We start from the raw sequence: 27871 nt of genomic DNA, 5'->3' as shown, positions 1-27871 counted from the left end.
ATATCTATTTTCTGGTAAGAAGAAATACAAGACAGGCTTGTCTCTACAAGGAGCGAGGTCCTCCAGGTTTGAAAATTAAAAGCCGCTTTGTCCTTACCTTGTCAGAACCTCGCAGCCAGTTTCCCCAGCTGGCTGGCAGCCCCCTATTCCCTTGGACTCGGATTCAGTACCTTTGGGGCAGGACTTTGCAATCTGCATTTTTAACAAGGTCCTTGGATGATTCGTCTGATCAGACATCATCAGAAAACACTCTCTGAGGCCATGCTGTGAAAATCTTCATGTAAATTGTCCAAAGTTGAACCACAGGAGTCTTTTTTTTTTTTAAGTTTTATTTACTATTTATTTGAGAGAGAGAGAATGTGAGGAGAAGGGGCAGAGGAAAAGGAGACGGACACCCTCAAGCAGACCCTGCACTTGCACTGAGCATGGGCCCCATGGTGGGGCTCAGTCTCATGGCCCGAGCCAAAACCAAGAGTCAGATGCTTAACCAACTACACCACGCAGGCACCCCCAAGTCATAGAAGTCTTCATAGCTCCTTGGCTTATAAGCACTATCCTTATAACTCCTTAATAATGTGACCTTGAACTTACATTATATGCGCAGTTTACAAAACACTTCTGCACGGTGCATCACTTGAGACCACAGAATGGACACATTTACAGATGAGCAGACTGAGATCCCAAGAAGTCATTTGTCCCAGATCCTACTGAGAGTAAAACAGAATAACAGGGACTTAGATCCAGACCTTCTACCCCATTTTATTGGGCTTCATGCGTGACCATCAGCGGCGCCTGCGGTGCCCAGATGGCAGCTGCGGGTGTGCGGCACTGCAGCAGCTGAGGTCATCGCAGTTCCCAGAAGAGCAGTACCATCTCCTCAGGACAAGTGTGCTGCAGAGAAAGCCATTTGCACCAGAGCTACCTTTTCTCCACCCCCCAAACCATTTTTCTTTAAAAACTTGATAGACCTTGTTTTCATTTCTTAACACGTTTAAAACTTGAGCAAGGATCTAATTTATCCACTCAAGGATCTAATTTGTCCAAAGACCAAATGAGGGCAGAATACTTGAGAAACTAACAATTTCAAGGTAACTGACATCTCAGAAACCTATGCGAGTGATTGACTTTTTGGATGAGAAAGAAAACTATTTTAACCCAGAAATGCATTTCATTCCAGATTTATCAGAAGTGATATAGGAGTGTGGAAAATGTGTGCCGGTAAAGCCCCTTCATATTTTTGTTTTTCACAGTTGGGATGGTGAAACATGAGAAAAAGGAGTGGGCTCTTTGATTAGAGCGACAGCATTCAGTAGAAACATACCAGGAAATCTAACATCGCTAGGTTAACTCATTTTAAAGAATTACACAATTTCAAAACAACTTTCCTCAATGTACAGAAAGCTGCTGATTACTCTGTAATTGAATTGTTGATACCCTGTTCAGTTCAATTACGATATGCCTCTCTCCTCAGATATTTCAAGCTGGGAGGGGCTTTATTACTTACTGCAATACAGAGCAGGCTACTTTCGAATGAGCACTAATAGTGACACCTTTAAAGAAATCTGAAAGCGGGCGCCTGGGTGGTTCAGTGGGTTAAGCCGCTGCCTTCGGCTCAGGTCATGATCTCAGGGTCCTGGGATCGAGTCCCACATCGGGCTCTCTGCTCAGCAAGAAGCCTGCTTCCCTCTCTCTCTCTCTCTGCCTGCCTCTCCGTCTACTTGTGATCTCTCTCTGTCAAATAAATAAATAAAATCTTAAAAAAAAAAAAAGAAATCTGAAAGCCATGAGTTCTTCTTATTTAAAATGACAGAACTGGACTAGCTCCTCTTTTAAACTCTGCATATTTTTATTAGCTTTGAGATACGCCGTTTCCTTTTGGTTGGAAGCTGTATGCCAGCAGCGTTTTTAGTATGGAGACTGCTACTTGGATTCAGAGCTAGAGCCGATGGATGTTTGCCCAAGTTAAGAAGAGACTCTGTATAGAAAGGGCAAGCACAGCTTTTAGAATCAGACAATTGAGGTTAATCCTGGCTCCGGCATTTTCTAGCCATGGGACCCGAGGCTTCTTCCAGCTTCAACTTGCTTACCTGTGAACTTGAGTTAACAGCTTCTATTTTATGGATTGTTATGGATTAAATGAGATCTAGCTCACAGAACCAGCAAAAATAAGAGCCTAATAATTTATAGCTTTTTTTGTTCATTTTAATTACATTTGTTCTGCAAAACAAAGACTTGCTTGGTCTGAATCAAGAGGTGTCAATTTCTTTAGCAGAATTCTTTTTTCTAATACATTCTTATAGGATGAAAGGCATTCAGTGGTCAAAAACTCGTTTATGGAATTATGGAAACTCTGAAATATATCCTGAAAGATATATATATTTAAAATATATTTAAATATATATATAGTGGCGCCTGGGTGGCTCAGTGGGTTAAAGCCTCTGCCTTCGGCTCAGGTTATGATCCCGGGGTCCTGAGATCGAGCCCTGCATTGGGCTCTCTGCTCGGTGGGGAGCCTGCTTCCCTTCCTCTCTCTCTGCCTGCCTCTCTGCCTACTTGTGATTTCTCTCTGTCAAGTAAATAAATAATCTTTAAAAAATATATATATTTTAAAAATTTTTTTATTTATTTATCTATTTGAGAGAGAGAGAGAGAGAACATGAGAGGGGAAGGTCAGAGGGAGAAGCAAACTCCCCTCCAAGCAGGGAGCCCTAAGCGGGTCTTGATCCCAGGACCCTGGGATCATGACCTGAGCTGAAGGCAGTCACTTAACCAACTGAGCCACCTAGGTGCCCTTGAAAATTACATTTTTTTTTAAAGATTTTATTTATTTATTTGAGAGAGAGACAGTGAGAGAGAGCATGAGCTAGGAGAAGGTCAGAGGGAGAAACAGACTCCCCATGGAGCTGGGAGCCTGATGTGGGACTTGATCCCGGGATTCCGGGATCATGACCTGAGCCGAAGGCAGTCGTCCAACCAACTGAGCCACCTAGGTGCCCTTGAAAATTACATTTTAAAGGCACATATTGTGTGTGCCTGCATGGCTCAGTCAGTAGAGCAGCCGACTGTCTTTTTTGGCTCAGGTCATGATTTCAGGGTCTTGCGATTAGGCCCTGAGTCAGGCTCTGCACTCAGTGGGGCATCTGCTAGAGATTCTCTCCCTCTGCCCCTCCTCCTGCTCACTCTCTCTCTCTCTCTCTATCTCTCTCTCTCTCTCACACACACACACACACACACACACACACTCTCTCTCTCTCTCTCTCTCTCAAAATAAAGAATCTTTAAACACACACACACATTGAACACCCTTTAGGATGGCTAGTATCAAGAAAAAAAAAAGAGAGAGAGAGAACAAGTGTTAGTGAGGTTTTAGAGAAACTATAACTCTTGTGCTCTGTTTGTGGGATAAATGTAAATCGGTTCAACCACTATGGAAAAGAGCTTTGGAGGTTACTCAAAGTGTGCTGTGTGGAGTCACCATGTGATCCAACAGTTCCATTCCTGGGTCTGTCTACAAAAGTATTGAAAGCAGAGTCTTGAGGATACATTTATACACCCACGTTTCATAGCGGCATTATTCTAGAAGCGACCCGTGTCCATTAAGAGATAATTGAGTAATCAGAATGTTAAACAGAGTTTAAACAAAAGGAGTTGGGGAGCTAGCGAGAGAGACCTGGCAGAACCTTATCTGAGTTGTTGATAAGAGACCTGCTATTAATTCAAGTTTGAGTGATAAACAGTCTCATTTTATCCTTAAAAGAAAATAAATAAATTGCCTGAAGTTTTTAGAGCAGAACGGTTCCAAATATGCAGAGCCCAGTTCCAGGGCAGACATCAAACAGCCAGGCAGCGGCACCAGCCGGGGTCTAATCCGGTGGGATCTGGTCAGTCTCTGTGGAAGGGAGTGAGCGGGGAGTGCCAGTGGCATCAGTGTTTTCCTCAGTCTCAGCAGGACTGGGTGGACTTACTCTCCTTATCTAGGAAGCACAGACAGAGAAAAGTTGCTGTAGAATAAAGCCAGCAGTTAGTAAAACTGGAGAAGAGGAGAAGACTTTCACCTAAAAAGACCCATCTCATTTCACTAAAGCTTTATGAAGGAGAAGGAAAACGAGCCTTTACTAACAATGGTGGCCATCTTAATAATGATTGCTATAATATAAAGGAAGTTTGAGTTTATTTTGTTTTTATTGTTAATAATAGACCATCTAAGTTTGAATTTTTTTTTAAAGAAAAACCCTACTATAGGTCAGACTGGGAAAGCTGGAATATTATCTTAGATTCCATTATTTGAAACTCTCCTGGGTATGTCCTTGAAATCTCAGATCCTTATCACTGAAAGCATTATTTGTTTGCATATATTTTGTGGATTTTTTAAGGTATTAAAAAATCAGGCATCCTCTTGAAAAGAAATGAGGTACTGAGACGTGCTTCAGCATGGGTGAACCTTGAAAACATCGTGCTGAGTGAAACAAGACAGACCCAAAAGGCCATATGTTGTGTGGTTCCCTGTATGTGAATTGTCTAGAACAGGCAAATGTGTGAGAGAAAGAAAATGGAATAGTGATTGCAAGGGGCTGAGGGATGGACAGAAGAGTGGGAAGTAACTGTTTCTTGGGATGGGGTTTCTTTTGGGGATGATAAGCTGTTCTAAATAGATACTGATTATGGTTGCACAATTTTGTGAATATTCTAAAAACCACTGAATCGTATACTATAAAATGGCCAATTTTATCATATGTAAATTATATCTCAATAAGCCTGTTATAAAAATAAACGACTGGAGAAGACTTGCAGTGGAAAGCAATAAAAATCGTCCTAAAAAGAACATGTTTTTATACTCTTGAGGAAATGAAAGCGAGCAGGAATTCAATTCTATGTTTTTTCTACATTGTAGCAAAATCTATGTAACCGTAAAATATCACTGACCAAGCATATATTGTTTGGAAATTGGCACATATGACTTTGTGGTAGAATAATAAACTTTCTCCTCTACCCTCTTCGTTTAGTTCCTAGGGTCTTGCAAATTTAACCAACAAAAGACAGATAAACAGGAGAAAGGTTTACGATGCACACAGAGTCTTTCATAGAAAAGATGTGAAGACCCAAAGTGGCAGTTAGCCACCAGGGGCTTACGTACCATTTTAACAAAGGGTGATACCTTTCTGGAGAAGTACGACGGCAAAGGAAAGGGAAGTTGGGCTTCCAGAGGTAGTAAATATGGGAAGAGTAAATATATGGGTGGGGAAACTAATAGATGCTAAGGGTTGTTTAGTTCTGCAGATCCCAGTTGTGCCTTCTCCATTGATGAGACACTCAGAGGTATCTTATTCCTGGCCTGGGAGAGGGAAACACCTACCCAAAAGGAAATCTGTGCTTTGCTTTTAGACGGAAAGCTCAAAACAGCCTTTATGCCCAAGTGGCATATTGTGCTCTGGCATACTCTGATCTCCTTCAGTCCTCCTCTCAGAGGCTGTAAGACTTTTCAAAAATAAATATCTAAGAGGTAGACAAGGCCAATAGGCCTTGCTTAAATGTCTTCCCAGGGCTCGCTCTGTGAACTTACTAATCGTTTTTCTATTTCTCCTTACACTAGGGATAGTGAATTGAATAAGCAGACTAGCAGAAGGACACGTACAAATCTTGAATTGGGCGTGTTTTAAATGCAAGTCATTAATACATCAAAAACTTCATTTTCAGATATCTTGTTTTGCCGTTTCAACAAACTTTTAAAACCATAGTAGTAACAAGTGTGAGAATTAGCAGAAGATACCAGATTCCCTCTCAATTTAACATTTAATTATTTTAGAATTGGTACTCACTTGGGACCATATCAAGAACCTAAATGAAAATAGTCATATTGTTTAATTTTTCATTACCTGAAAGACTTGAGTGTGATCACACCTACTCTTCTACCTAGTGATAACCTCTGAGAGAGAAAAGGAGAAAGAGAAAAGAGAGAGAGCGAGAAAAGGGAACAGGGAATCAGAAGTCAGCTGCCTTTTGTATATTTAAATGGGACAACAAGTCTGCCATTTATCACAGGTGAGGTTGGAAGTGGCCCTGATTTCACTTTAGGAAGTTGCAGAAAAAAATCTGGCGTTGGTGACAATTCCATAAAGGGCCTTGGCTACTACCCAGCCTGGGTTTTTCAGAAACAGCTGAGAAGAAAGAAATAAGCCAGCAATTCCACCATTTCCCAGGAGAGCTAGCTGTTTCTTCCAAGTCCCTGGAAGTTTAAAAAAAAAAAAAAAAAGATGCCCTTCCACGTTTGTATCACATTTTGTCACACATACCATGTTCGGTCGGTCACCGCTCTGCCCGTCTTCCTTTCCCCTCTACCATGACTCACCCCAGCACACCCCTTCTGAGCTGTGCTGAGCAGACGTGGATCGAACACTGTTTGCATCCATCCTAAGAACTGCCCCCTTTAGGGCCTTTTTAGAGTTCACTCATTACTTCAGCTCTGTCATGTCTTTTTCTACCCAAACTATCTCATAATAATGTCTTTGTGAGATGTGGTCATGTCACCCAATTTTTTTTTCAAAGACTTTGTTTATTTATTTGAGAGAGGGACAGAGAGAATGAGAACATGAGCAGGGTGCGGGACAGAGGGAAAAGCAGACTCCCCGTTCAGCAGGGAGCCTGATGCGGGACTTGATCCTGGAACTGCAGGATCATGACCTGAGCTGAAGGCAGGCACTTAACTGGCTGAACCACCCAGAGGCCCCATGTCATCCATTTTTAAACGTCCATCTGAGAAATAAGAAAAAGAAGAGTAATAGCTAACATTTGTATCCTGTTTACTAAATGCCAAGAAACATTCTTAAGACTACCCTTGTTAACTCATTTCATCCTCATGATGTGTCTATAATATGGATACTATTATTGGCCTCATTTTACAGATAAGAAGTCTGGGGGACAAAGAAATTAAATAAACTCGCCCAAGGTTAGGCAGGTAGTCTGGGGTGACCTGGGGTTTGAAGCTAAGAGGTCTGGCTCTAGAGTATTAGCTCTTAACTACCATAGTATTTGACCCCAGTGCATTCTGTATCTGCTCGTACAGGAACGCGCTAATAGTGAGACTTGGCTGTATATTTGAACAGTTCAGAAGCTCAGGGACAACGTGGGCTGGTCTAGTGAAGAAAGTGTAAACTTTTGGACAAATTATGGTGGCTTTGTGACTCTTGGCAAAAATCAAAATGATTTTTTGTTTTAGTTTCCTCATCTGTAAAATAAAGACAAGAATTAGAGAGTACCTGTTTCTAGAGTTGGCATGCAGGTTAAATAAGTAATATGAAATACTTGTGAGTATATGATGAAATATACTGAATGTGTAGGTGTCCCCTCTTTTCCCTAGAAGTGGAAGGCAAAACCTGTTTTTCAGGGTTGAGAGTTTTACTCCCTAACTTCAGTGGTTGCTTGTCTTCAAGAAGGGTAGGCTGTAGGTGAGAAGTCTTACTGAAAAATCAAGATAAAAGAAGATTAGCATAGAAGAACATGAATGACTGAAAAGAAAAGTCTAGCAGCCACACTGTGGTGAGAACACCCACCCACACGTGAACAGATACAGTCATGATCCATGTTGCTTTGTTAAGTACCTGATCAGGTTATTCGCTGAGAAATCTGAGAGAATTAAACCGCTGAGTACTGTAATTTTCTTTAGTCAAAATTCTAAATATTCACCCAAATCCTGTTAATATTTTCATAAATACTTTTACAGCCAATTTCCTCTGATTGTTTTTACTAAACATATGTGTATATATGTGATGGGATTGCTTTGTTGTCTTTATCCGCCATCTTCCATAAAGGGTTGAGGAGAAGTAAATGCCAGAAAAAGGAAGGCACTAGCTAATCAGATTTGCCCCCCCCCCTTTTTTTAGAGTGAATAATTATTACATTGACTAGTTTAATGGAAAAGTTCAGTGGAATAGGATGCTATTGTGCTGGAGATGAAAATAGTGATTTGTAAATAAGCCCAGAGAATTTAGTGAGATGGAAAGGGTAGTGTCTGGGGATCCCGAAACCCGGGGTCATGGCCAAGCCTCCAGCTCTGTGACTCCCGGCAACCTCTTACCCTCCCTGGCCTCCTCCTTGTCTATAAAATAGGTGATTAGACTAAATCAGACATACTCACCAGTTAACAAAATTTTCCAAAACACTAATGTAGACTATTACATTGAATGTTGCACCTTTGGCATAAGAAAAAAAATTCCGCTAATAAGCCACTTCGAGTAGCATTTACTCTTGTTTGCACTAAATTCAGGTCAGCTTCAAAACTCTAGGTTGAATGTGTTTTTATCCAAGTTTTAATTCAGGTTTCTTCTTAGGAAGAACAGGTAGACCATTAACCCTAGCCATACATAATTTTCTACGTTAGTAATAAATAGATACCTTCAGGATACCTCTAGGCTTAACAGGGTCCCTCAAAGTTCAAATGTAAGGTAAGTTGATGGGTAGGTAAAGCTCCTTGGCTATCAGAGTGGGAAATGCAATTGGTACGAGCCAGGACAGAGCTGGCGGTGATGGGCTGCAAATTAGGTAACGACAACAAAGAAATACAACCATTTTTCACTGTACATTGTACAAATGCGTGTAGTAGAAATTATTTAGGAAAGAATGAAGAAGTCAAATGTCGTCTATAGTATCAGTACCGAGGGATAGGTGGTTAACATGAGCGTCCAGATTTCGACAGCTTTTTTAGAATGTAGGTATACATATATTTATGCATAAATGTGACGGCATATTTTTATTTAACCATATATATTTTGTATGTTGTTAATTTATCACAGTCTACCTTCAAAGTTATGTCACTTTACAGCTAGTGTGAGAGCTGGCAACAGGGTCAGTCTCACTCTTCCATCTATGTGTGGGTGGTGGGCATTTTACTTTCGCATATGTTGTAAAGCCCCCAATACACTGTTACTGTTTTTGTTGTAGGTAATCAATTATCTTTATATTTGCCTTCACTTTTGCCATTTCTGTGTTTCTCTGTGTGGGTCTAAGCTTTTGACTGGTATCATATTCCCACTGCCTGAAGAACTTCCTTTAATGTTTTGGGTTTGTTTTTTTTGTTTTTGTTTTTGTTTTTTGGTATTATAAGTCGGATGGTAATGGAGTCTCCCAGTTTCCATTTATCTTTAAAAAAATTCTTTATTTCTCCTCAGTTTCTTAAAAAATATTTTTACTGGGTATAGAAGTCTTATCTGACAAGTGTTAATTTTTCAGTATTTGAAGATGCCACTTTGTTGTCAGCATTGTGTAATTTCTTTTTTTTTCTTTTTTTTTTTAATATTTATTTGACAGAGAGAAATCACAACTAGGCAGAGAGGCAGGCTCCCTGTGGAGCAGAGAGCCCGATGTGGGGCTCGATCCCAGGACCCTGAGATCATGACCTGAGCCGAATGCAGAGGCTTAACCCACTGAGCCACCCAGGCGCCCCAGCATTGTGTAATTTCTAAGGCTGTCATTTTTGTCCTTGTTCTCTATATAAATATATTCTTTCCCCTCTGGTGACCTTCATGATTTTTCCTTTATCTTTCATTTTCAGCAATTGGATTGACGTGTCTGACTGTAACATTTCATTGTTTGTAGTTTATCTTTCTCGAAGTTCTCCTAGCTTCTGGGATAGGTAGCTTCATACATTTCATGATTTTGAGATAATTCTTGAACATTGTCTCTCCAGGTATTTCTCCTGCCCATCTCCTCTCTTCTTATGCAACTCCAGTCATTGGTTTCATACTGCCCCTGAAACTTAGACTCTGCTCTTTCTTTTCCACTCTTTTTTTTTTCTTTGTGTTTTAATCATTTATACAGACATGTCTTTAAGCTCACTGATGCTTTTTTCAGCTGTATGAAGTCTGGTGATGGGCCCATCAAAGGAATTCTATGTTTCTTATATTATGGTTTTTCTTACTGAGGTTTTCTATTTGACTGAAATCCCATACCTTTGGTGAAATTCCCTAACTTTCGATGCCTGTAGCTCACTTGTTCCACTGGACAGAATGCAAGAGAGACTGAGGTAAACACTAATTTTGTCTGAAAATGGTCATACCTCATACTTGTCTGTCAGGCCATAGGTGTGGAAGGCTGAGCCAATGTAGACAAGAGTTAGCAGAGCTTACGTCTTGTTTGAGGGGACTTCAGCTCCCTCTACAGGCTTCACTGCCTCCTACTCAGCGTAGTGGCTCGGAGGGGGGGCGGGTGCGGTGGAGGGGGGAGGGGGAGTGTTTAGTGGTGTTGGTGCTCTGCCCTCAGTTCTCCCTGCACACGTGAAGAAGCTGGGGGGGGTCTCTCACTAAGCTCCTATCTGATCTCATCCCCTGGCTGCTGTTGCTTGTTACTCTGTGCTATGCTCGTGCTGGAACTGACGGTCATCTATGCTGGCTCAGCGGTGGCCTTAGAGACTGTGCCTAGGCCTCAGGGCTGGCTCTCAACATTCCTACCCTTTTGATTATGGCAGTCAACCTCTGCCTTGTATCTGTGGTTTTAGGTTTGAAGGCTTTTCACATATACTGCCACACTGCATCCCAGAAGCGTGTGTAAGCCTGCATTTCACAAGCAGCAAATGAGCGTTCTCTGAAGCATGCGTTTTCGTTTGGAGCATCACTAGTCTCTTTTGATATGCTGGGATTCCATATTTTTGTTCCTCACTTATACAGTGGAAGTGTAACCCTGGGTTTGTGCATAATAGAATATGAAACATTTTTACTGGTTAACTGAGGAATCAGACTATAAATGTCCTCTTGAGTGGTCCAAAGGTACCACGTTCATTTTGATTCATTCCTAATTGACAGAAGCAGTCACTACCAGAGTCAGGAACGCAAAAGTATGTATTTCCTTCAGAAGCTCCATTTAATAGGGAGGGGAAGCAATAGCTGTTTCTAGACCACTGCCCAAGGGTCTAGAAAACTGAGTTCAAATCCCAATCCTGCCTCTGATTCACTTTTAATATACAAATTGCTGACCAGTTCTATTCCCCAGTTTATCTGTCAAATAGGGTTAGTGATTTAGTTCAATAGAGTGTGGTGAAGATAAAATGAAATTATGTAAGTGTAAGCAGTCCTTGACAACACTTTTTAAGCACTATAGAAATATAAAGTATTCCTCTAAGGTCAGAAAGGTGTAGAAAAACGTGGGAGTTAGAATGTCAAGGCTCCTTTTGACATCTAAGCATCACTGTATGAGAGAGTACATGAATATGGAAAAGAGCAAAATTAGATGTAGAGTCTTCCTCTCCCTAAAATTAGCCTACTTGTAATGGAGGTTAATTAAGTCCTTCTCAGCCAGGCAAGGGCACAGTTTTAAAGGGAAATCACATGTAAGTGCTGACTCCCGCTGGGGAAGGATGAGATCTTTGCACCATCTCCCACTCCGGGCTCAGTAAGCTGCCTGTTCAACCATGTCTCCTACAGACCTCACCTACCCCTCCACCAGCTATCTCAGGTCTAGAATTGACCCACTATAATGCTTGGGTCCACACCTGCTCTTGGACAGTGGAGACAAGCAAGACAATTACAGAGTCATCAGGAATTTTGTTTCCTTCTGCCCGCTTTTATTCACACCAAAAATAGTCCACACCAAAGGGGCCAGAGCACACACGATGTACAGCATATAGCTCTACTTCTTCTTTTTGTAAACTGTTACACATAGTTGAAACCTTTAGCCATAGCCTGGTTAATCTAGAGCAGGGTCAGCAAACTACCATCCCCAGGCCAAATCTGGCCCACCGCCTGTTTTTGTAAATAAAGTTTTATTGGAACACAAGCATTCCCGTTTCTTTACATATGTCATATGGCTGCGTTAGCCCTACAATGGCAGAACTGAGTAGTTGCAATAAAACTTGTATGGCTTGCAAAGCTGAAAGTATTTGCTCTCTGGCCCTATGCAGAAAAAGTTTGCCTACCCTGGCCTAGAGCAATAATGCTTATCCTATGTACTCCCCATTACTGAAGCAAATTTGGTTTCCCGAGGCCTTTCTTCTTTTTTCATGTAATGAGTCAATTGATACTTTGGCTCCTAAGAATGATGAGGGCAAGAGTTGCTCAGATAGGAGAATGTAGTGCTAGGAGCGTTATAGTTTATAATGTTTAGAAAAGTTTATAGAAAACACAAGGCAAAACGACATGTCCGACAACCTTCCATAAGGATGAAAGCAGCTAAATCTGGACATGAGAAAAGTCTACACAGTGAATTACTCAGTTTTTTCAATAAATAAATAGTCATGGACAAAAGAAGGCAGAGTTGGGCACCTACGGAGATTGAGACGTAAGAGATATTTCAAAGTAATGCAGGTGTGGCTCTTGTAATTTGAACTACGCTGCTGAGCTGACTGGACATAATGTGAGAATTTGAACACTGACAGGGTCTCGGTGTGATGAAGGAATTACTTCTAGTTTGTTACATATGGTCATGGTGTTGTGACTACTTGTTTTAAAAAAATCCTTATCTGGGGCGCCTGGGTGGCTCAGTGGGTTAAGCCGCTGCCTTCGGCTCAGGTCATGATCTCAGGGTCCTGGGATCGAGTCCCACATCGGGCTCTCTGCTCAGCAAGAAGCCTGCTTCCTTCTCTCTCTCTCTCTGCCTGCCTCTCCGTCTACTTGTGATCTCTCTCTGTCAAATAAATAAATAAAAAATCTTTAAAAAAAAAAAATCCTTATCTGTTAGAGCTAAATTGCAGTATTTTGGATGAAATAATATGATCCCTAGGATTTTCTCTTCCTTCTCTTAAATTTCTGCACACACAGAAAACAAAATAGCAGGAGCATAGAACAAGTAATGTCGCCAAAAAGTTGGTAGATATTGAACCAGAGTGAGGAGTACATGAAACTCCTGCCTTTCTCTCAGACCTGTTTGAAAATCTGTTTAAAAATTTTCATCATAAATTGTTTTCTAAAAATCCCAAGTTGAGTTGTATTTTAATTTGAATCCTGGTTTGGCCAGCTCTTTGTTTATCAGTAAAATGGACATTATAAGTCAGATTGTTTATGACGTTGTGAAGATTACGAGAATTAAATGAGATAGTAAAGAGTTAAGCACAGTGCCTAACACACGGGAACAGTCAGGACCTGGGAGCTGTGGTGCTATCAAAAGACAAAAACATCACCCCTTACGAGCCGACACTATGTGTCCTGTAATTGCCTTAGACCTTAAATCCATATTGTTGCTACATAGGCATAAGAAGCCAAAATAGATCATGTTTTCACTGTATACATATATTTCCCCGACAGTCTGGAAATGGTAAACTAGCTCCTGTAAGATGGGAGGGAAGACCTGTGGTATTGTGGGGTCGTGAGCTGGAATTTCAGATTGTCGTAACAAGATGTGTATTCCTCAACGGGAAATCCAAAAACCGTTTTCTGTGACGTTGCTAATGAATGCCTGTAAACACATTTTAAAAAGCCCCACGTGCATGGGCAGTCCTGTGATTTCAGTACTGTCCAGTTTCCCACTTGGATTTGCTCTTGTCTCTTTGATATCTTGTGCTCAGATGAACCCAAAGATGGCTTTGAGTAACATGATCCTCCTTTCACAGTCTCAGCGGACGTCATCAGCCACTTAGTCAACTGCTCGTTAGCCAGTATGGATCACACAAGCTTGTAGGACGACACAGTGGCTTAATGCTGCAGGATTTTAGAGGGGGAAAAAAAAGAAGCCATCTCATCCATCAGCCACCTACTCAAATAAAGTTGGTCCCAACCCCACAGGCTGTGTCCCTTAAAATTCATCCCTTGGCGGGGGGGGATTCCCCTTAGTAAAATTACTGTCAGAAATTTCGGGAAGCATTCTGTTCACAGTGACTGTTTAAAAAAAATTAAAAAGTGAGAATATGTTGGGGGACGTTGAGGAAACGATGTTTTGGCTGAACTGAAGATTCTAAACTACTTTTTTTTCTGTTCTTCTACAGAATGACATCACGCCTTTACACGTCGCATCAAAAAGAGGAAATGCCAATATGGTAAAACTATTGCTTGACCGAGGAGCTAAAATCGATGCGAAAACGAGGGTAAGAGTGCGGTTTGGGTACACGCTTCTACTTCTTCTCAGGAAGTAAGAATCCTTCTGATACCTTCGCGCTGTTTCAACGCGGGCTTTACCTTTGACTTCATTTGCTGTGGTCTCTGAGAAGATGACCGATAGACCGATGTGTCCTAAAATGGGATGCTGGTCCGTGTTTATAGATCTGCAATGCATGCGTATGTGGTATGTGGCTTTAATTATAAAAACTGAGACCTAAGGTCTAGAGGTTTAGCTGAGTTTGATTTGTAAGAATTCAGTCACTGCTTAACGCTACAGGCTGGGCTCTTTGGTCAGTTTGATATTAAAACCGACAGTGATTCTATTTAAAAATAAGTCTGTCTGCTTTCGCAGACTGCTGGTAGAAATGTAAAATGATGCAGCTACTATGGAAAATCGTATGGCGCTTCCTCGAAAAGCAGAAAATAGAACCACACTACCATCCAACAGTTCCTCTGCTGGGTATTTACCCGAAAGTATCGACAGCAGGATCTTGAAGCAGTATTTGCCCACTCGTGTTCAACTGTAGCCTTATTCACAATAGCCAAGAGATGGTAGCAAGCCGAGTGTCCATCGACAGATGAATGAATGAAGAAAATGTAATGCGTACATGTTGTAGAGTATTACTCTGCCTGAAAAGGGATGGAATCCTGTCATATTCCACAACATGAATGACTCTTAAGGACACAAAAGTAAAATACTATAGGGTCCCACTTTGATGGGGTATCTAGAGTGTCAGAACTAGAAATGGAAGCAGAATGCTGCTTGCCTGGGGCTTTGAGGACAGAGGAATGGAGAGTGTTGTTCAACAGGTATAGAGTGAATTTTACAAGATGAAAAATTTCTAGAGGTGTTACCTAACCATGTCAATACAGTTAACATTACAAAAATGTATACTTAAAAATGGTAAAGAGAGTAAATTTTATAGTGTTTTTTTGCCGCCGTTTAGAAATTGAAAAACAAACAAACACAAATCTGTTTGGCTAGGTGTTTGGCACGTTGCCTGATTCGGTGACATACGTTGTGGGTGGGGGAAGGAGTTGGGTCCCAGAAGCAAGCTCAAGTCTCAGATGTGGACCTTGGTCCGTTGACTTCGGTAGGCTGTCTCATCTTCTGTATGTAATTTCTCTATCTGAAATTGAAGAAAATTAATGGCCACCTTAAAGCGTTGCTGCAATGATCAAGTTAATGTTTGTAAACTGGGTTGGCATGAAGTCGGCCGGAAATAAGTTCCAGTCATTGCTGGGATCACTCAGAGGTTCAACTAGCGCCAAACTTCTAACCAAGGAATTATCATTGTCGACATTTCATGTGTTTGTTATAAGGTGTGAGCAAGAGTGGGTATCTAAGGCTAACAAAAAGGTGATCTCGCTGTACACAGCCCCTTATCTAAGGGGGATAGTTTGTAGCCCCCGCAGTCCTGTGTTTGCTCTGTGCGAGAATCCTAATCTTGGTCTTCCTAAAACTGTCCCGATAACCTGAATTTGATTCCTGCAGCTCCTTGGTTTACTGATTCACTTACTCACTGCGTTTGTCCACCCAGCCAATACTGAGGTGCATGTTGTGGGACAGACACCGTGAGGTAGTAGAGCAAGACTGCAAGACACCGTCCCTACCCTCGTGAGGCCAATGGGCAGTGTGTCCCCTGTCCTCTGACCTGAAGACGCCCCGATGTAGGTGCTCAGCAGGAGATCCAAGCTGCTTTTTCCTATAACTATTGACCCTGATAACGGTGTCTGTACCTTACAAGAAACAAGCTTCCTAGAGAGGAGGAGTGAAGAATGATGAAGTTTGACCTCTAGAGGACTGTCTGACTGGGCAAGTAAATTGAACAGAGCTCTTTTTTGAATTGGCTTTGCATTATTTAATAAGAAGCCATAACCAGTATGCTAGAGCTGCCGCTTTAAATGGCAGAGGTCTTCCGCTCATACAAGCCATTTAAAGAGGTTGTAAGCAATAAAACCGAATCAGTGCTTGTGCCCCTTGATTACCATGGAGAGCTACAGGATCATCTTGAGTAGAGAGAATTTTTATGAAGAAAAATGAGGAATCCTAGAGCCAAGCAGGAAAGAGGAGTTTGAAGGGATATACCCGGATATCTAGCTAGGGTTTTAGTGGGTAAGTGGATTAGAAATTCACTTATTTCCTCCTCAATAAAATCATCAATGCCCGATAAAATTCCTTTTTTGTCATTTTGCATCGTTCACCAAACACTCACTTGCTGTTTTAATACAGTGAGAGGAGAAAAGGGTATCTGGGGAACTCAGGCCCCAGGTTTATGGGACATCTAGTGGCACCAGAGTGAAAAAACATAAAAACTCTTCTGGATGAAATGATCAGAGATAGGGAATAATGTAGAATGCAACTTTACACGCTATGCAAATTCAAGATGCAACTCGGTTTCTCTGCCACTTTGCCTCCCTGTTCTGAAAGGCCATCCCATTTTGAATAAGATGCAGACTCCTTTCTCCCATCCATTCAGTTTTAGCTGGGATTTTCTTTTCTCCTATGCTATGTGAGTGGCGTGTGAACGTGAAGGAGACAGAAACAGAGAACAGAGAAGCCTGTCCTGCTTTTGTTGTTGTCTCACAGGGAGTGGGGGGAGGGTGGGATGTCCGTTGGACACAGGCTGAATTCCTGGCAGACTGTATGGAAGAAAGTGTAGTACAAACCCCAAGTATATAAACTATTTTGTGTTCTTCTCATCAAAGCTTCCCTTCTCTCTGGCTGAAATGACTGAGTAGTGCTTGGGTGTGTGGGTGAAGGGAGGGAGCCAGCCGAAATGTCAGAAAGTGCTGGGGACGAGCCTAAAAACAGAAAACAAAATTGTTCATAAATGCAAGTTTTAACAACTCAAGCCAGTAGCTCTTGGGAACATAAATATTGTTATCTACTGATCCACCTCCTACCAGGCCTCACTCAGGTTGTGGCTACCTTGTTCCAGCAACAGTCTGCCCTGTTGTATACAAGCCCCCACGTTTAGAGACAGGAAAACATCTCCGGATTTCACGTTAGGGACCGGCACTCCCTGGGATCTGGTTTGCTCCCTCTGTCCCCTGCGTGGACTGCTGACCTATTAAAGGACTCAGATTAAAGGCAGACTCTTAGAGCCCTTTTATTTAAGCAAGTAAACATGAATTATGGTCAGAGTAGTTTAGCTAGGACCTGAGCGAGGTCTTAGCAGCTGGAAAAGCAAGTGAGAGTGCATTTTATTTTACCTCAGTGACCTGATCTTGAGTCTTAAGTGTGACTTGTAAGTCAAATTGTGACCTTAGGCAAGTTCACCCTCCTGAGTCTCAGTTTCTGTGCCAGAGCGGGTGAGGAGTTGTTCCAGATGATTTTACAAGCTCTCCCATGTGGAAGTACACTGGATATCGCACCTGTAAGAATAATTAGTTACTGTAAAATTCAAGGTGGTTATGTAAGTTAGGTTGGTGTTACCAACGTGGTAAAGTAAGAGACCTCAGCCTCCATCCCCCAGCAAAGATCAGCATTTAGGCAGCTATCCACAAAGAAAAGCAGAGAGCTTAAGGAGTCCACTTCAGAATCTCCAGTGACTCACTGGTGGGGAGGTGAGGGGGTCGGGGTGGGGGGAAGGGACCCCGAGAATAATTGCGTAAGAAGAGAAGGAAGACCAGCTTCATTTTGCCTGCATGTCTGAGCCAGCCTGGGAATGCCTCGGCCTGAGAGAGCTTCCCTCACCAGGAAAGGGAGAGTTGGTGAGAGGAAGGAACAAGGAAACATAGGGGCTTCCAGAACCAGCCATGCAGCAGGAGTGACTGGCTCCCAGTGACCTGCTTTGCAGAAGACCTTAGCAGCTTTCTCACTGCTGCGGGCCCCCTGTGGATTTCCCTGGGTTTTATTCGCATTCAAAGTCTCCAGACTCCTGAGTCCCCCCTTCCCTGTCCCTGCCCATACCCCACCTCTACCTACCTCCACCCCCTGCTGCTGGAGCCAGCGGTCCACACCAGCAGCCAGCCCAGGCCTCTGGGGCTGCACAAGTACAAGATGGCGGCCTAGACCCCTGTGCGGACCCCCATCACCATGTGTACACTTGGGGCTAGCCCCTCCCCACACTGACCTGACCCCTACCCTGGCCTTCACTGCTGTCCACATGCTTGTGGCAGATCGCAACTAGGCAGGGCCTTACAGCAGTTTGTGGAGCTGAATTTGTCTCTGCTCCAGTCACTGGCTTTCACCACTTGATACACATTCAGGGAACCTTCTAGCTGTGCACCCATGTGCCCCAACCAGACTCTCATTGGTGGCATCCAAACAAGGCACACACCTGTCGGGGGGACCCAGAGCCACAGGTGTGCATGCTAAGGGCATGGCCCCCACAGCTGTTTGAGTGCTGGATCTGGCCCTGTCTCCCATCACTGGCCACTCAGCTCACCTGCGGCAGGTCTTTCAAGCTGTATACCTGCCTGCCCCTTACCTGAACCCGCCCCCCCGCCGGTCTCCTCTGCAGGGTGCCCACCGTGGGGAGGCCTGGCAGCCCCAGTAAGACACACAGACAACCACGGTCCCCACAGCCACTGGTACACCTGCAGCTGCCCAGGCCTTTGATGCTGGGCCTGGTCCCCACCACTCTGTGTATGTTTGAAACCAGCCCCCGCCACTACCTAGACCCACAGCTGGCCCTCTGTGTGCACACCACCAGGTCCGGCTCCCATCACTGCCCACCCCAGCCCCCAGCCACTGGCCCTGGAGGTGCCACTGAGGATCTCCCACAGTGCTCTCCAGGAACCACACAGTTGTCAGTGTTGTGGACCTGAGTGGCCTGAGCAGATAAGACATCATAAACCTCTGGGACACACCCTGCATTTGGCACTCTACACCCTAGGCCTGGGCTCGTGGCACATTCCACCATGTCCCTACCCACAGGTGAAGGTCTTTCCATAGCAAAGTCAACCCATAAAGTCCGGAAGAGGCGACTGGTTCTTTAAATGTGCGGATATCTGTATGCAAGGCTACAAGGATCTTGAAGAGTCAGGACAACACAACACCCCTAAAGGAGCACAGGAAACTTCTAGAATGGACCCCAGAGAAATGGCAATGCAGGAATTGCCTGACAAAGGATTCAAAATAATTGTTCTAAAGATGCTCAGAGAGCTACAAGAAAACATAGTAAAACAATTTAATGAAATTAGGGGCGAAACCACAAGAACAACATGGAAAGTTCAACAGAGATAGAAAATATAAAAAGAGAACCAAGCAGAAATTTGGAGCTAAAGAAGACAGTGATGGAACCAAAGACCACAATAGAGGGTTCCATTAGCAGACCAGACCAAGCAGAAGCAAGGGCCTTTGCACTTATCCAGGCAGAGGAGCAAAAGGGAGAAGAATGAAAAGGAATGACGAAAACCTGCAGGACTAAAAAGGCACCACTGTGTGAAAACAATCTACCCATTGTTGAGTCCCAGAAGGAGAAGAGCAACTTACTGAGGACTTAACAAATTAAGTCCAAACAAATTTGGAGAGTTGTAAGGGTCAGGAGGGGGAAGAAACTAGACAAAGAAACAAGTGCCCCTGGGAACAGAAATTGAATTTTTTTAAGAAAAAATATTAAAGAAAAAGTAGCCAGTGGTTTTATGCAAAAAAAAAAAAAAAAAGTCACTAGCATTTTATTGATTAATTGCTAAAGCTTTAATACATCATTTAAGTTGCATTTCCAGGATGTGGAATATTATTCAGCTATAAACATAAAGAGAAATCCTGCCACTTGCAACAACGGAGTGTACCTTTGGTGCATTATAGGAGTGAAATAGGTCAGACAAAGACGATTACTACATGTCGTCACTTAGATGTGGAACCTAAAAACATCACACCCACAGAAACAGCAGAAAGGTGGTTGCCAGAGGCTGAGAGGTAGAGGAAATGGGGAGATGTTGACCAGAGTGGACAGAGGGTACCAGTTACAGGGTGTATCTATTCAGTTATCTAAGGTTGATCTTGATGACTGTAGTGAACCCTCCTGTACTGTATATGCAAAAGTTGCCGTGAAAGTAGACCTTTAGTGTCCTGACCATAACAACAGCAAGGTTTATGTAAGGTGAAGAATATGTTAAGGAATATTAATGGAAAAGGTTGAATGAAATGAAATGAAAAGGTTGAAATGAAATGGAAAGCATCTCACTCTGTGTGTGTGTATGTGTGTGTGCATGTGTGTGTGTGCATATACATACATATATGTATACATATATGTATAAGTAGGTAGATAGAGCGATCAGATCATCACGGGTATAACCAAAACTTGCACAGTGTTCCAGGTCAATTTTATTTCAGTAAAGTTGGGGGACACTGGGGAAGAGGCTTATACACGAATGTTCCCGAAAGAGTTTAGCTAGGAGCTGATGAGCCACAAAGCCTGTGGTCCTTTTTCTATTTAATTCCTTTCAAGAAAGCTTTTCCTATCTTCTCAGCCTCTTAATGCTGCCAATGTCAACTGGCCTGTTATCTTATTCTCCCGCAGAATAGACAAGAATAAGTACGTTTGAGTATCTCTGTAATAATGGCGGCAGATGTGCTGAGATATGAACAAATATCAAGGCAGATTTTTCCACTCTGGTCTATATACAGATCCTAATTTTAAATAATTTTTGAAATGTGTTCATTTTTTTCAACAAGATTTTAATAGCTTGATATAGACTAAAATGCTTCGCAAAGAATGGCTACTCGTGATAGCCTGCTGGTTTGTTTTTTTATTTTTCCATTTAACTCTAGCTTTGTGTAAAGCTGAGCATATATATTTCTTGAAGGAAGATACTTTGCAATGGGTGGTGTCTTGTCATTTTCCTTTTCCTTTGTATCAACTCGCAGCCAAATCAAAGGCTCAATGGGGGCCCGAATCAGAACCATTTTAAGACTTTGTATCATCTTCCGAGTTCTCTCTTTTCCCTGGCTCTTCTGTACCCGATATTAAAGGCAGCTATGCTTGTGTTTAGTGCTTCCGAAAAGATGGCGGAGTGCCAGGTAGAGTCAGTAATGCCAGTGCTCTGAGAACGCTGCTTTAATCACACCTCTGTCAGCTTCCAGTTGTGTTAGCAGGTGCCACTGTCTGCATCCACATACAGTCCCATTACTACCACATCACATCCACGGCTCCATCTTGACCCTCAGATGCACACATTCATCTTAGTATCTGTAGCACTTACCATACTTCTGGCATACCTCAGGTGTTTATTTTTTATTTTTTTTAAGATTTTATTTATTTATTTGACACACAGAGAGAGATCACAAGTAGGCAGAGAGGCAGGCAGAGACAGAGCGGGGAGCATGCTCCCTGCTGAGCAGAGAGCCCAATGCAGGCCTCGATCCCAGGACCCTGAGATCATGACCTGAGCCGAAGGCAAAGGCTTAACCCACTGAGCCACCCAGGCGCCCCTACCCCAGGTGTTTAATAAGTATTCACTGAATATATAAAAATAAAAGATACTCTCCTTAGTGTTAATTTGCCAAACGGTGACGTAATTTTGCTCCCTGAAGTTAATGGCTTCCAACTGATTTATAAGAATGCAGAAAGATTTGTGTACAAGTAGATAAAGGGTTTTCTTTTTCTTTCTTTTTTTTTTTTCAGATTTTTATCTTAATTTATGTATTTGACAGAGAGAGATCACAAGTAGGCAGAGAGGCAGGCAGAGCGGGGGGTGGGGGGCGGCGGGGAAGCAGGCTCCCTGCTGAGCGGAGAGCCCGATGTGGGGCTCAGTCCCAGGACCCTGGGATCATGACCTGAGCCGAAGGCAGAGGTTTAACCCACTGAGCCACCCAAGCGACCCAATAAAGGGTTTTTCAAAATACCTCAAATTTGTTGGTTGTTAAATTCTTACTATTCTGGGAAGGTGTCAGGGGATAGTTGGGTGCCCTATAATTTTAGCCTGTTCTTTCCCAGAAATGCAACTGGTTCTATTTTACAGGTTAAACACAAAGAAAAAAGTAATATTTTTATTGACTTTTGCTTTCTATTTTATTTCCAGAAGTGTATTGCCCTGCCAAAAAATAAATCCTTAAAGAAAATATTAAATATTTTATGGTCATAAAATAGTCTCCATCAAAGAGGAAATTCCCATACAATACTTTCTCCTTAGAGTTTCAACATAGACATGTTGATAAGAGCATGTGAAATAATGTAAAATATTCTGTGTTTGAACATTAATCAAGATGAACTTGAAAATATTTATGTCATTTGAAAGTAGATTAATTTTTAATTTTTACATCACAAATATTAAAAGTTAATTAAAATTTATTTGAATTCAAAGAAGCATAATGACATCTAAATGTTGCTATAAACCTTAAAGTGCTCTAAAAAAATTAGGTCTTAATATTTAAAAAAAAAAAAAAAGAAAGTACAAGTAATCATGAAATGCCCTTAGCTTTCAAAACATGAAAATCTCTTTAAAGGAAAGAATGCTTTTGAGAGTTGCAAAGAGTTCTGAGGACATGATGGGAGCATGTTCTCCCACTCTGTGTCTCTCTGTCTATTTCTCTCTCCCCTAATGATTTTACAGCATATTGGAAACCCCATTTCCCTTACGAAATTAGAGATATAAAGGTATTGGATAAATTTTGGGTGCCCCTGAAGCCAGGTTGCTGTGAAGAATCTGCAGAGCAGCCTCAGGACAGATGTTATTTTCATTAATTGCTGTGGTTCTAAGTGCTGGTGCCCAGCAAGTACTCTGCTCTTTCTCCTATTTTCTTGTGATGTAAGTCAGTAATGCTCAGTAACCTTATTTCTTTTAAATAACTCTACATCCATTAGGCACACAAGAACTTGATAGTTATCAACAGTAAGTATCTTTAATTATCCTCCTTCCCAAAGGAAAGATAAGATAAATAAATAAGTCATTATTATTTTTTTAAGTGTCAACTTTAATTTGAATTTTTTCCATGTAACTTCTTCTAAGGACTATATAAAAAGCAACTTGATATATTTAAAGTCATAGTTTACAATAAGGTATTCATTTTCTACCTGCTGAAAATTCAAGAAGTCTCTTATCTATTTACAGAAAGAATATTCCTGAAGTAGTGTGTGATAGAACAAATATAAACTGTGATGGCATAGTGTGTAGAAGTCACATATTCATGTTTTTACTCAACTGTATTAGAGTTTGACTTGAAGTAATGATGGTAAAAATCATAAATTCTGGAAAAATAGTTTTTAAAACGTGTTTGGAAGGAACTGAAAAGTAATCAAAACTTGGCATAAATTGGAGTGAATTCAACTTTTGAAACAACTAAAAATCATAAAATGAGATCTCTATTTATAAGACAGGTACTGTCATACAATTCATGGAGACAGTCACAAAGTTATTGTCTTGAGGTCAGAGGATCACGTTTGGGGCTGTAAGAGTGGCTGGATATTCAGGGATAAATCACTGAAAGGGAACCACAAATAAAGCACTGAAGTCAATCTAACAACTCCCCACAATCCTTAGCTGAGCCCCGAACTATGTGTGTTTGCAGGGGGAAACACACATAGTTTGTGTGTGTTTGAAACACCAAGGAGGCCAGAGGGAAATAACAGGTAAAAAAATCGAAAGCTGAGAGGAAAGTTCAGCAGTGCCTGTTGCAAGGAAGACAATCACCACATCAGGGAGGCTTGGTAAACATCTTTGGCTTTTTATTAACTCTACAAGAACTGCATCTTAGAAGTTATAGCTGTGTCCCAAGTCTAAAGGGATTACTCTTGGAATAAGGACAAAACTGAAACAGACTTGCCATTGAAAACCTAAAACCATGTCCCTACAAGATCAGTCTTTGTAGCATATTACTCATAATATCCAATATTTAATTTAAATTTGACATATAACTTAAAAATTACTAGTACACACAAGAGGAAAAACAAAATCTGACTTGCAGTCCAAAGGAAAAGTTATGTAATATGTAAAAGTTATGTAATAAAAACAAGAGGGGCACCTGGGTGGCTCAGTGGGTTAAAGCCTCTGCCTTTGGCTCAGGTCATGATCCCAGGGTCCTGGGATCGAGCCCTGCATTGGGCTCTCTGCTCAGCGGGGAGCCTGCTTCCTCCTCTCTTTCTCTGCCTGCCTCTCTGCTTACTTGTGATCTGTCAAATAAATAAATAAAATCTTAAAAAAAAAAAACCCATAGATGACTCAGATGTTGGATTTACTAGACTTTAAAATAACTATGATAAATATGTTAAAGATCTGAAGGAAAAGATAGATAAAATCAGTAAGGCAAAAAAAAAAAAGAAAAAAATTCAGGAGAAATAAAGAAATCTTTAAAAAAATAAATCTTAGAACTAAAAAAACAATATCTAAATTTTTTTAAAAATCACTTGATGGGATAAAGAACAGATTGAAGGCAAAGTGAGAAAAAATTGGTGAACTTGAAGTCATTATAAAAATCATCCAAACTGTAGAACAGAAAGCAAAAAGGTTAAAAATCAAGTTAACACCCTGTCAACAACCTGTGGAATACTAGCAAGCAGCCCAAGAAGCAGAGGAGAAAGAGAATGGAATAGAAAAGATTTCCACTTCAATCATAAACTGCAAGCCCTGGACTCAGGAGGTACAGCACACCCCATGGAGGATAGATATGAAGAAAACCACACAAGGCACATCATACCAAAGCTGCTAAATATCAAAGATAGGGAAAAAAATCTAGACAGCCAGAGAAGAAGACACATTATAAATAGAAAAATAATGATGAGACTGTAATCAAATTTATTATCTGAAACACTGGAGGCCAGGGGTACCTGGGTGGCTCAGTCATTTAAGCCTCTGCCTTCAGCTCAAGTCGTGATCCCAGGGTCCTGCGATCGAGTCCCTCATCGGGCTCCCTGCTTAAGGGTGAGTTTGCTTCTCCCTCTGCCCCTCCCCCTGCTCATGCTTTCTCACTCTGTCTTTCAAATAAATAAATAAAATCTTTTAAAAAGAGAAAAAGAAAAGAAACACTGGAGGCCAAAAGGCAATGGAACATTTTTCAGGTACTAAATGAAAAATATCTGTTAACCTAGAACTTATATCCTGTAAACAAATTCATAATAAGAGCAAAATGCAGTTTCAGATAAGCAATACTTGAGAAAACATCAGACCCACACTAAAAGAAATACTAAAGGAAGTTGTTCATTCTGAAGGGAAATGATAGCAAATGGAAATGTGGATCTAAAAAATGGAAAGAAGAGTTGGAAGTAATACATAAGCAGATCAATATAGAGAACATTTTTGCTTTTTAGAGATTCTTTAAAATTTGATTAAAGAAAAATATCAATCTATTAGGTTTGTGGTAGAGGTTAAATATCTAATATTTATAGCACAAAAGATAAAACTAATAGTGTAAATGGAAATATAGCAGAATTTCGTATTATATGTGAAGTTATATAATATTAATTCAATACATCATATATAATATTACTATGTGATTCATGATTGATTACAATATTATGTAGATGTGTTAAATTAAGGATATATATTGTAACACCTAGGGCAACCACTAAAAGAAAAAGAAAAAAGATTGATTTAAAAAGCCAAAGGAGGAGATAGCCAATGATATGTGTAATGATTCAGTGATTAGAACACTAAATAATGCTCAGTCAAAGGAAGGCAAAAAAGGAGGGACAAAAAACCCACAAAGAACAGAGTAGGAAAATACACAACAAATAGCATAAGGGTGTGTGTTCTAGGCTCAGAGAGGAAGCCATGGTTTTCTAAGCAGAGAGAACAACAGAAGGATTTTGCCTTATTTTAGTTTAATTTACACATACAGAATGAATGACAGGGACAGCAAAGAAGGGAATTAGGAAGAGATACTTCTCTCTCCTATACATAAATGGCAGAAACGAATTCTAGATCATGAAAGGAGATTGTTTGACAGTAGAGGGAATCCGATTCCTCAGCTGGAGGCAAGGCGAAGTATAAATGAAGAGTCCAGACATTGGCTTGTGTGTGACCTCCAGTAGGTTCCATGACCTTGATTAGGTACCTCCACCCTCTGGAGGAGCTTTCTTATCTGTAAGTAGAACTCTGGTGTCTTTCTCACGAGTTGAAACGATTCAGTAAGTTCACAAGTACAGTGTGCCTGTAACAACAGGGGTTTTTCAAAAAATGGTATAACACTCCCTCCTTGGTCAAATCTGTACCACTGAACACACACACAATGAGGATACAGTCAGAAGTTTTGGTAAAAAATGCAGATAGGAGAAGAGCATTACTGTTGGATGGCAGTTGCTGCCCTTTGACTTCTCTCTGGCCGTGTTATAGCTCTCCCCTCCTGGAGAAGTACCTGCTTTGTGTTTCATTGTTTTCAGTTTTCCATGAAATATACATCCTCTTTTACATCCATGATATAGGAAAAGAGTTCTCTCTGCTTGATTTCCTTTTTCTTCTCTAGAGTGAGATTTATTTATTTATTTATTTTTTGCTTAGAGAGAAGGAAAGAAAGGAACCTACAGAATATAAGTCAAAATAAATGTCCATTTTAAAAAGTATTTCCCACGTCAAGAATTTGTATCACTCCAGTATTGGCTTTGAGCAAGTTCAGCCTGTTAAGAACATATTCTGGGTGCAGTGTTCTTAGAGGTGATACCTTCATGTCCTGTTCCATGCTTTTCGGCAAAACAGGACCTGAAAGAAAGCCTTTTTGACCTTCGAGTGTGCAAGGTTTTGCTCTCAGGCTAACACAAGAGAGCATTTTGTCCAGCCAGTAAGGCACAGTTTCCCACCTCAGTAATAAGATTAATGTCACCGAGGTGAAATATGAGATCTGGATGAGCCAGTTGGCTTTGCTTCAGAATTCTCCCCAAGGGGATACTTGTTCATTATGTTAGTGCTTTAAAAATCAGGGGAATTGGGGAAAAAAAAAAAAAAAAAACCATGCAATTTCCCTTCCCTCCCATAACGTTACTATGGCAACTCAGCATCCCTCTCTCCCTCTCTGCTATCCAAGCACACATGCCACCATTTGTGAGACAGCCTCCCTGGGGCCCCGGGAATTGCCTTTGTCAAGCATTTGCCATCCAGAGGTCGGCACTGTCATATGCAGTTGAAGAACTGCTTTTTGGTCCCGGACCCATTCTAAGTAACACTGTGCTGGGAGTAGGTTAGATTCCTCATTTTGTATTGGAAAAAAGCATTGCTCTAGTTTCAGGGAAAGGAGTACACCATATCGCCGCTGTGTTCCAAACCACGGGATCCACAGGAGCTCCCTTTGTTAAGCTTGTAGTATTCTAAGAGGAAAATATCTTATTTAGAACAAATCTCTGATATTTTGCTTACTCTGAGAGTGAGAAAGACTCGTCAGTCTTTCGTCACATTTTAAAATCATTTTTTTATTGAGAGTTTTATTTTCTGGAAAGAAAGACAAAACATAGCACTCCTGAAGTACAAGGTAAATCTAGTCCTAAACAAAAAGGATAACAAGGAAAGGGATTTTTAACCAGCTAACCAGAAAACCTTTTTTGAAAGACTAGTGCCCAAACCCATTTACTTGGTCTTTCCATGCGTTCATTCACTCATTTCCATTAAGCCGCTTTCACGGATACAGTACTGAGTTACCCTCCCTGTGACAATCAAATATCCCTTAAACTAAGTGGCCTTGTGCTCAGAAGCAGACTCGTTGAAAGGATAATGCCTGTTCACAAAGGACTAAGACTCAGCAAAAAGTTCGAGGTTCCTCAAAAGAAGTACAGATAAAATAAGGCAGATGCCCTGCAAATGGGATGCTTGTGTCCAGTTTTGGAAAAACCTCCTAAGAACACAGAAATTTCAAACGGTACACATTGGGATCTTGGAGAAAGTGAAAGGGGAGTCTGTGCAGGTACCCTGTGTGGGTAATGCAGAGAAGCAAGAAGACAAAGAGCTACAGAGGGTTTGTGGACTGGGTGGGAAGGAGGGGCACTCGG

The 27871-nt window shown here is 41.4% G+C and overlaps 1 protein-coding gene across 3 annotated transcripts in view; it reads left to right on the top strand.

The window, feature by feature from the left end:
* The window catches only part of ANK3 (ankyrin 3), a 675546-nt gene that overhangs the window by 477602 nt on the left and 170073 nt on the right, over positions 1-27871 (top strand). For all 3 annotated transcript variants that reach the window (XM_047703614.1, XM_047703616.1, XM_047703615.1), the window contains one exon: positions 13901-13999. In XM_047703614.1, coding sequence (XP_047559570.1) covers positions 13901-13999 — 99 coding nt within the window. The remainder of the gene's footprint in view (positions 1-13900; positions 14000-27871) is intronic.

The sequence above is a fragment of the Lutra lutra genome, chromosome 14, assembly GCF_902655055.1.
Source record: "Lutra lutra chromosome 14, mLutLut1.2, whole genome shotgun sequence".
Classification (NCBI taxonomy): Eukaryota; Metazoa; Chordata; class Mammalia; order Carnivora; family Mustelidae; genus Lutra; species Lutra lutra.
The sequence above is the reverse complement of the archived record's forward strand: the minus strand, read 5'-3'. Positions and strand labels throughout refer to the sequence as shown.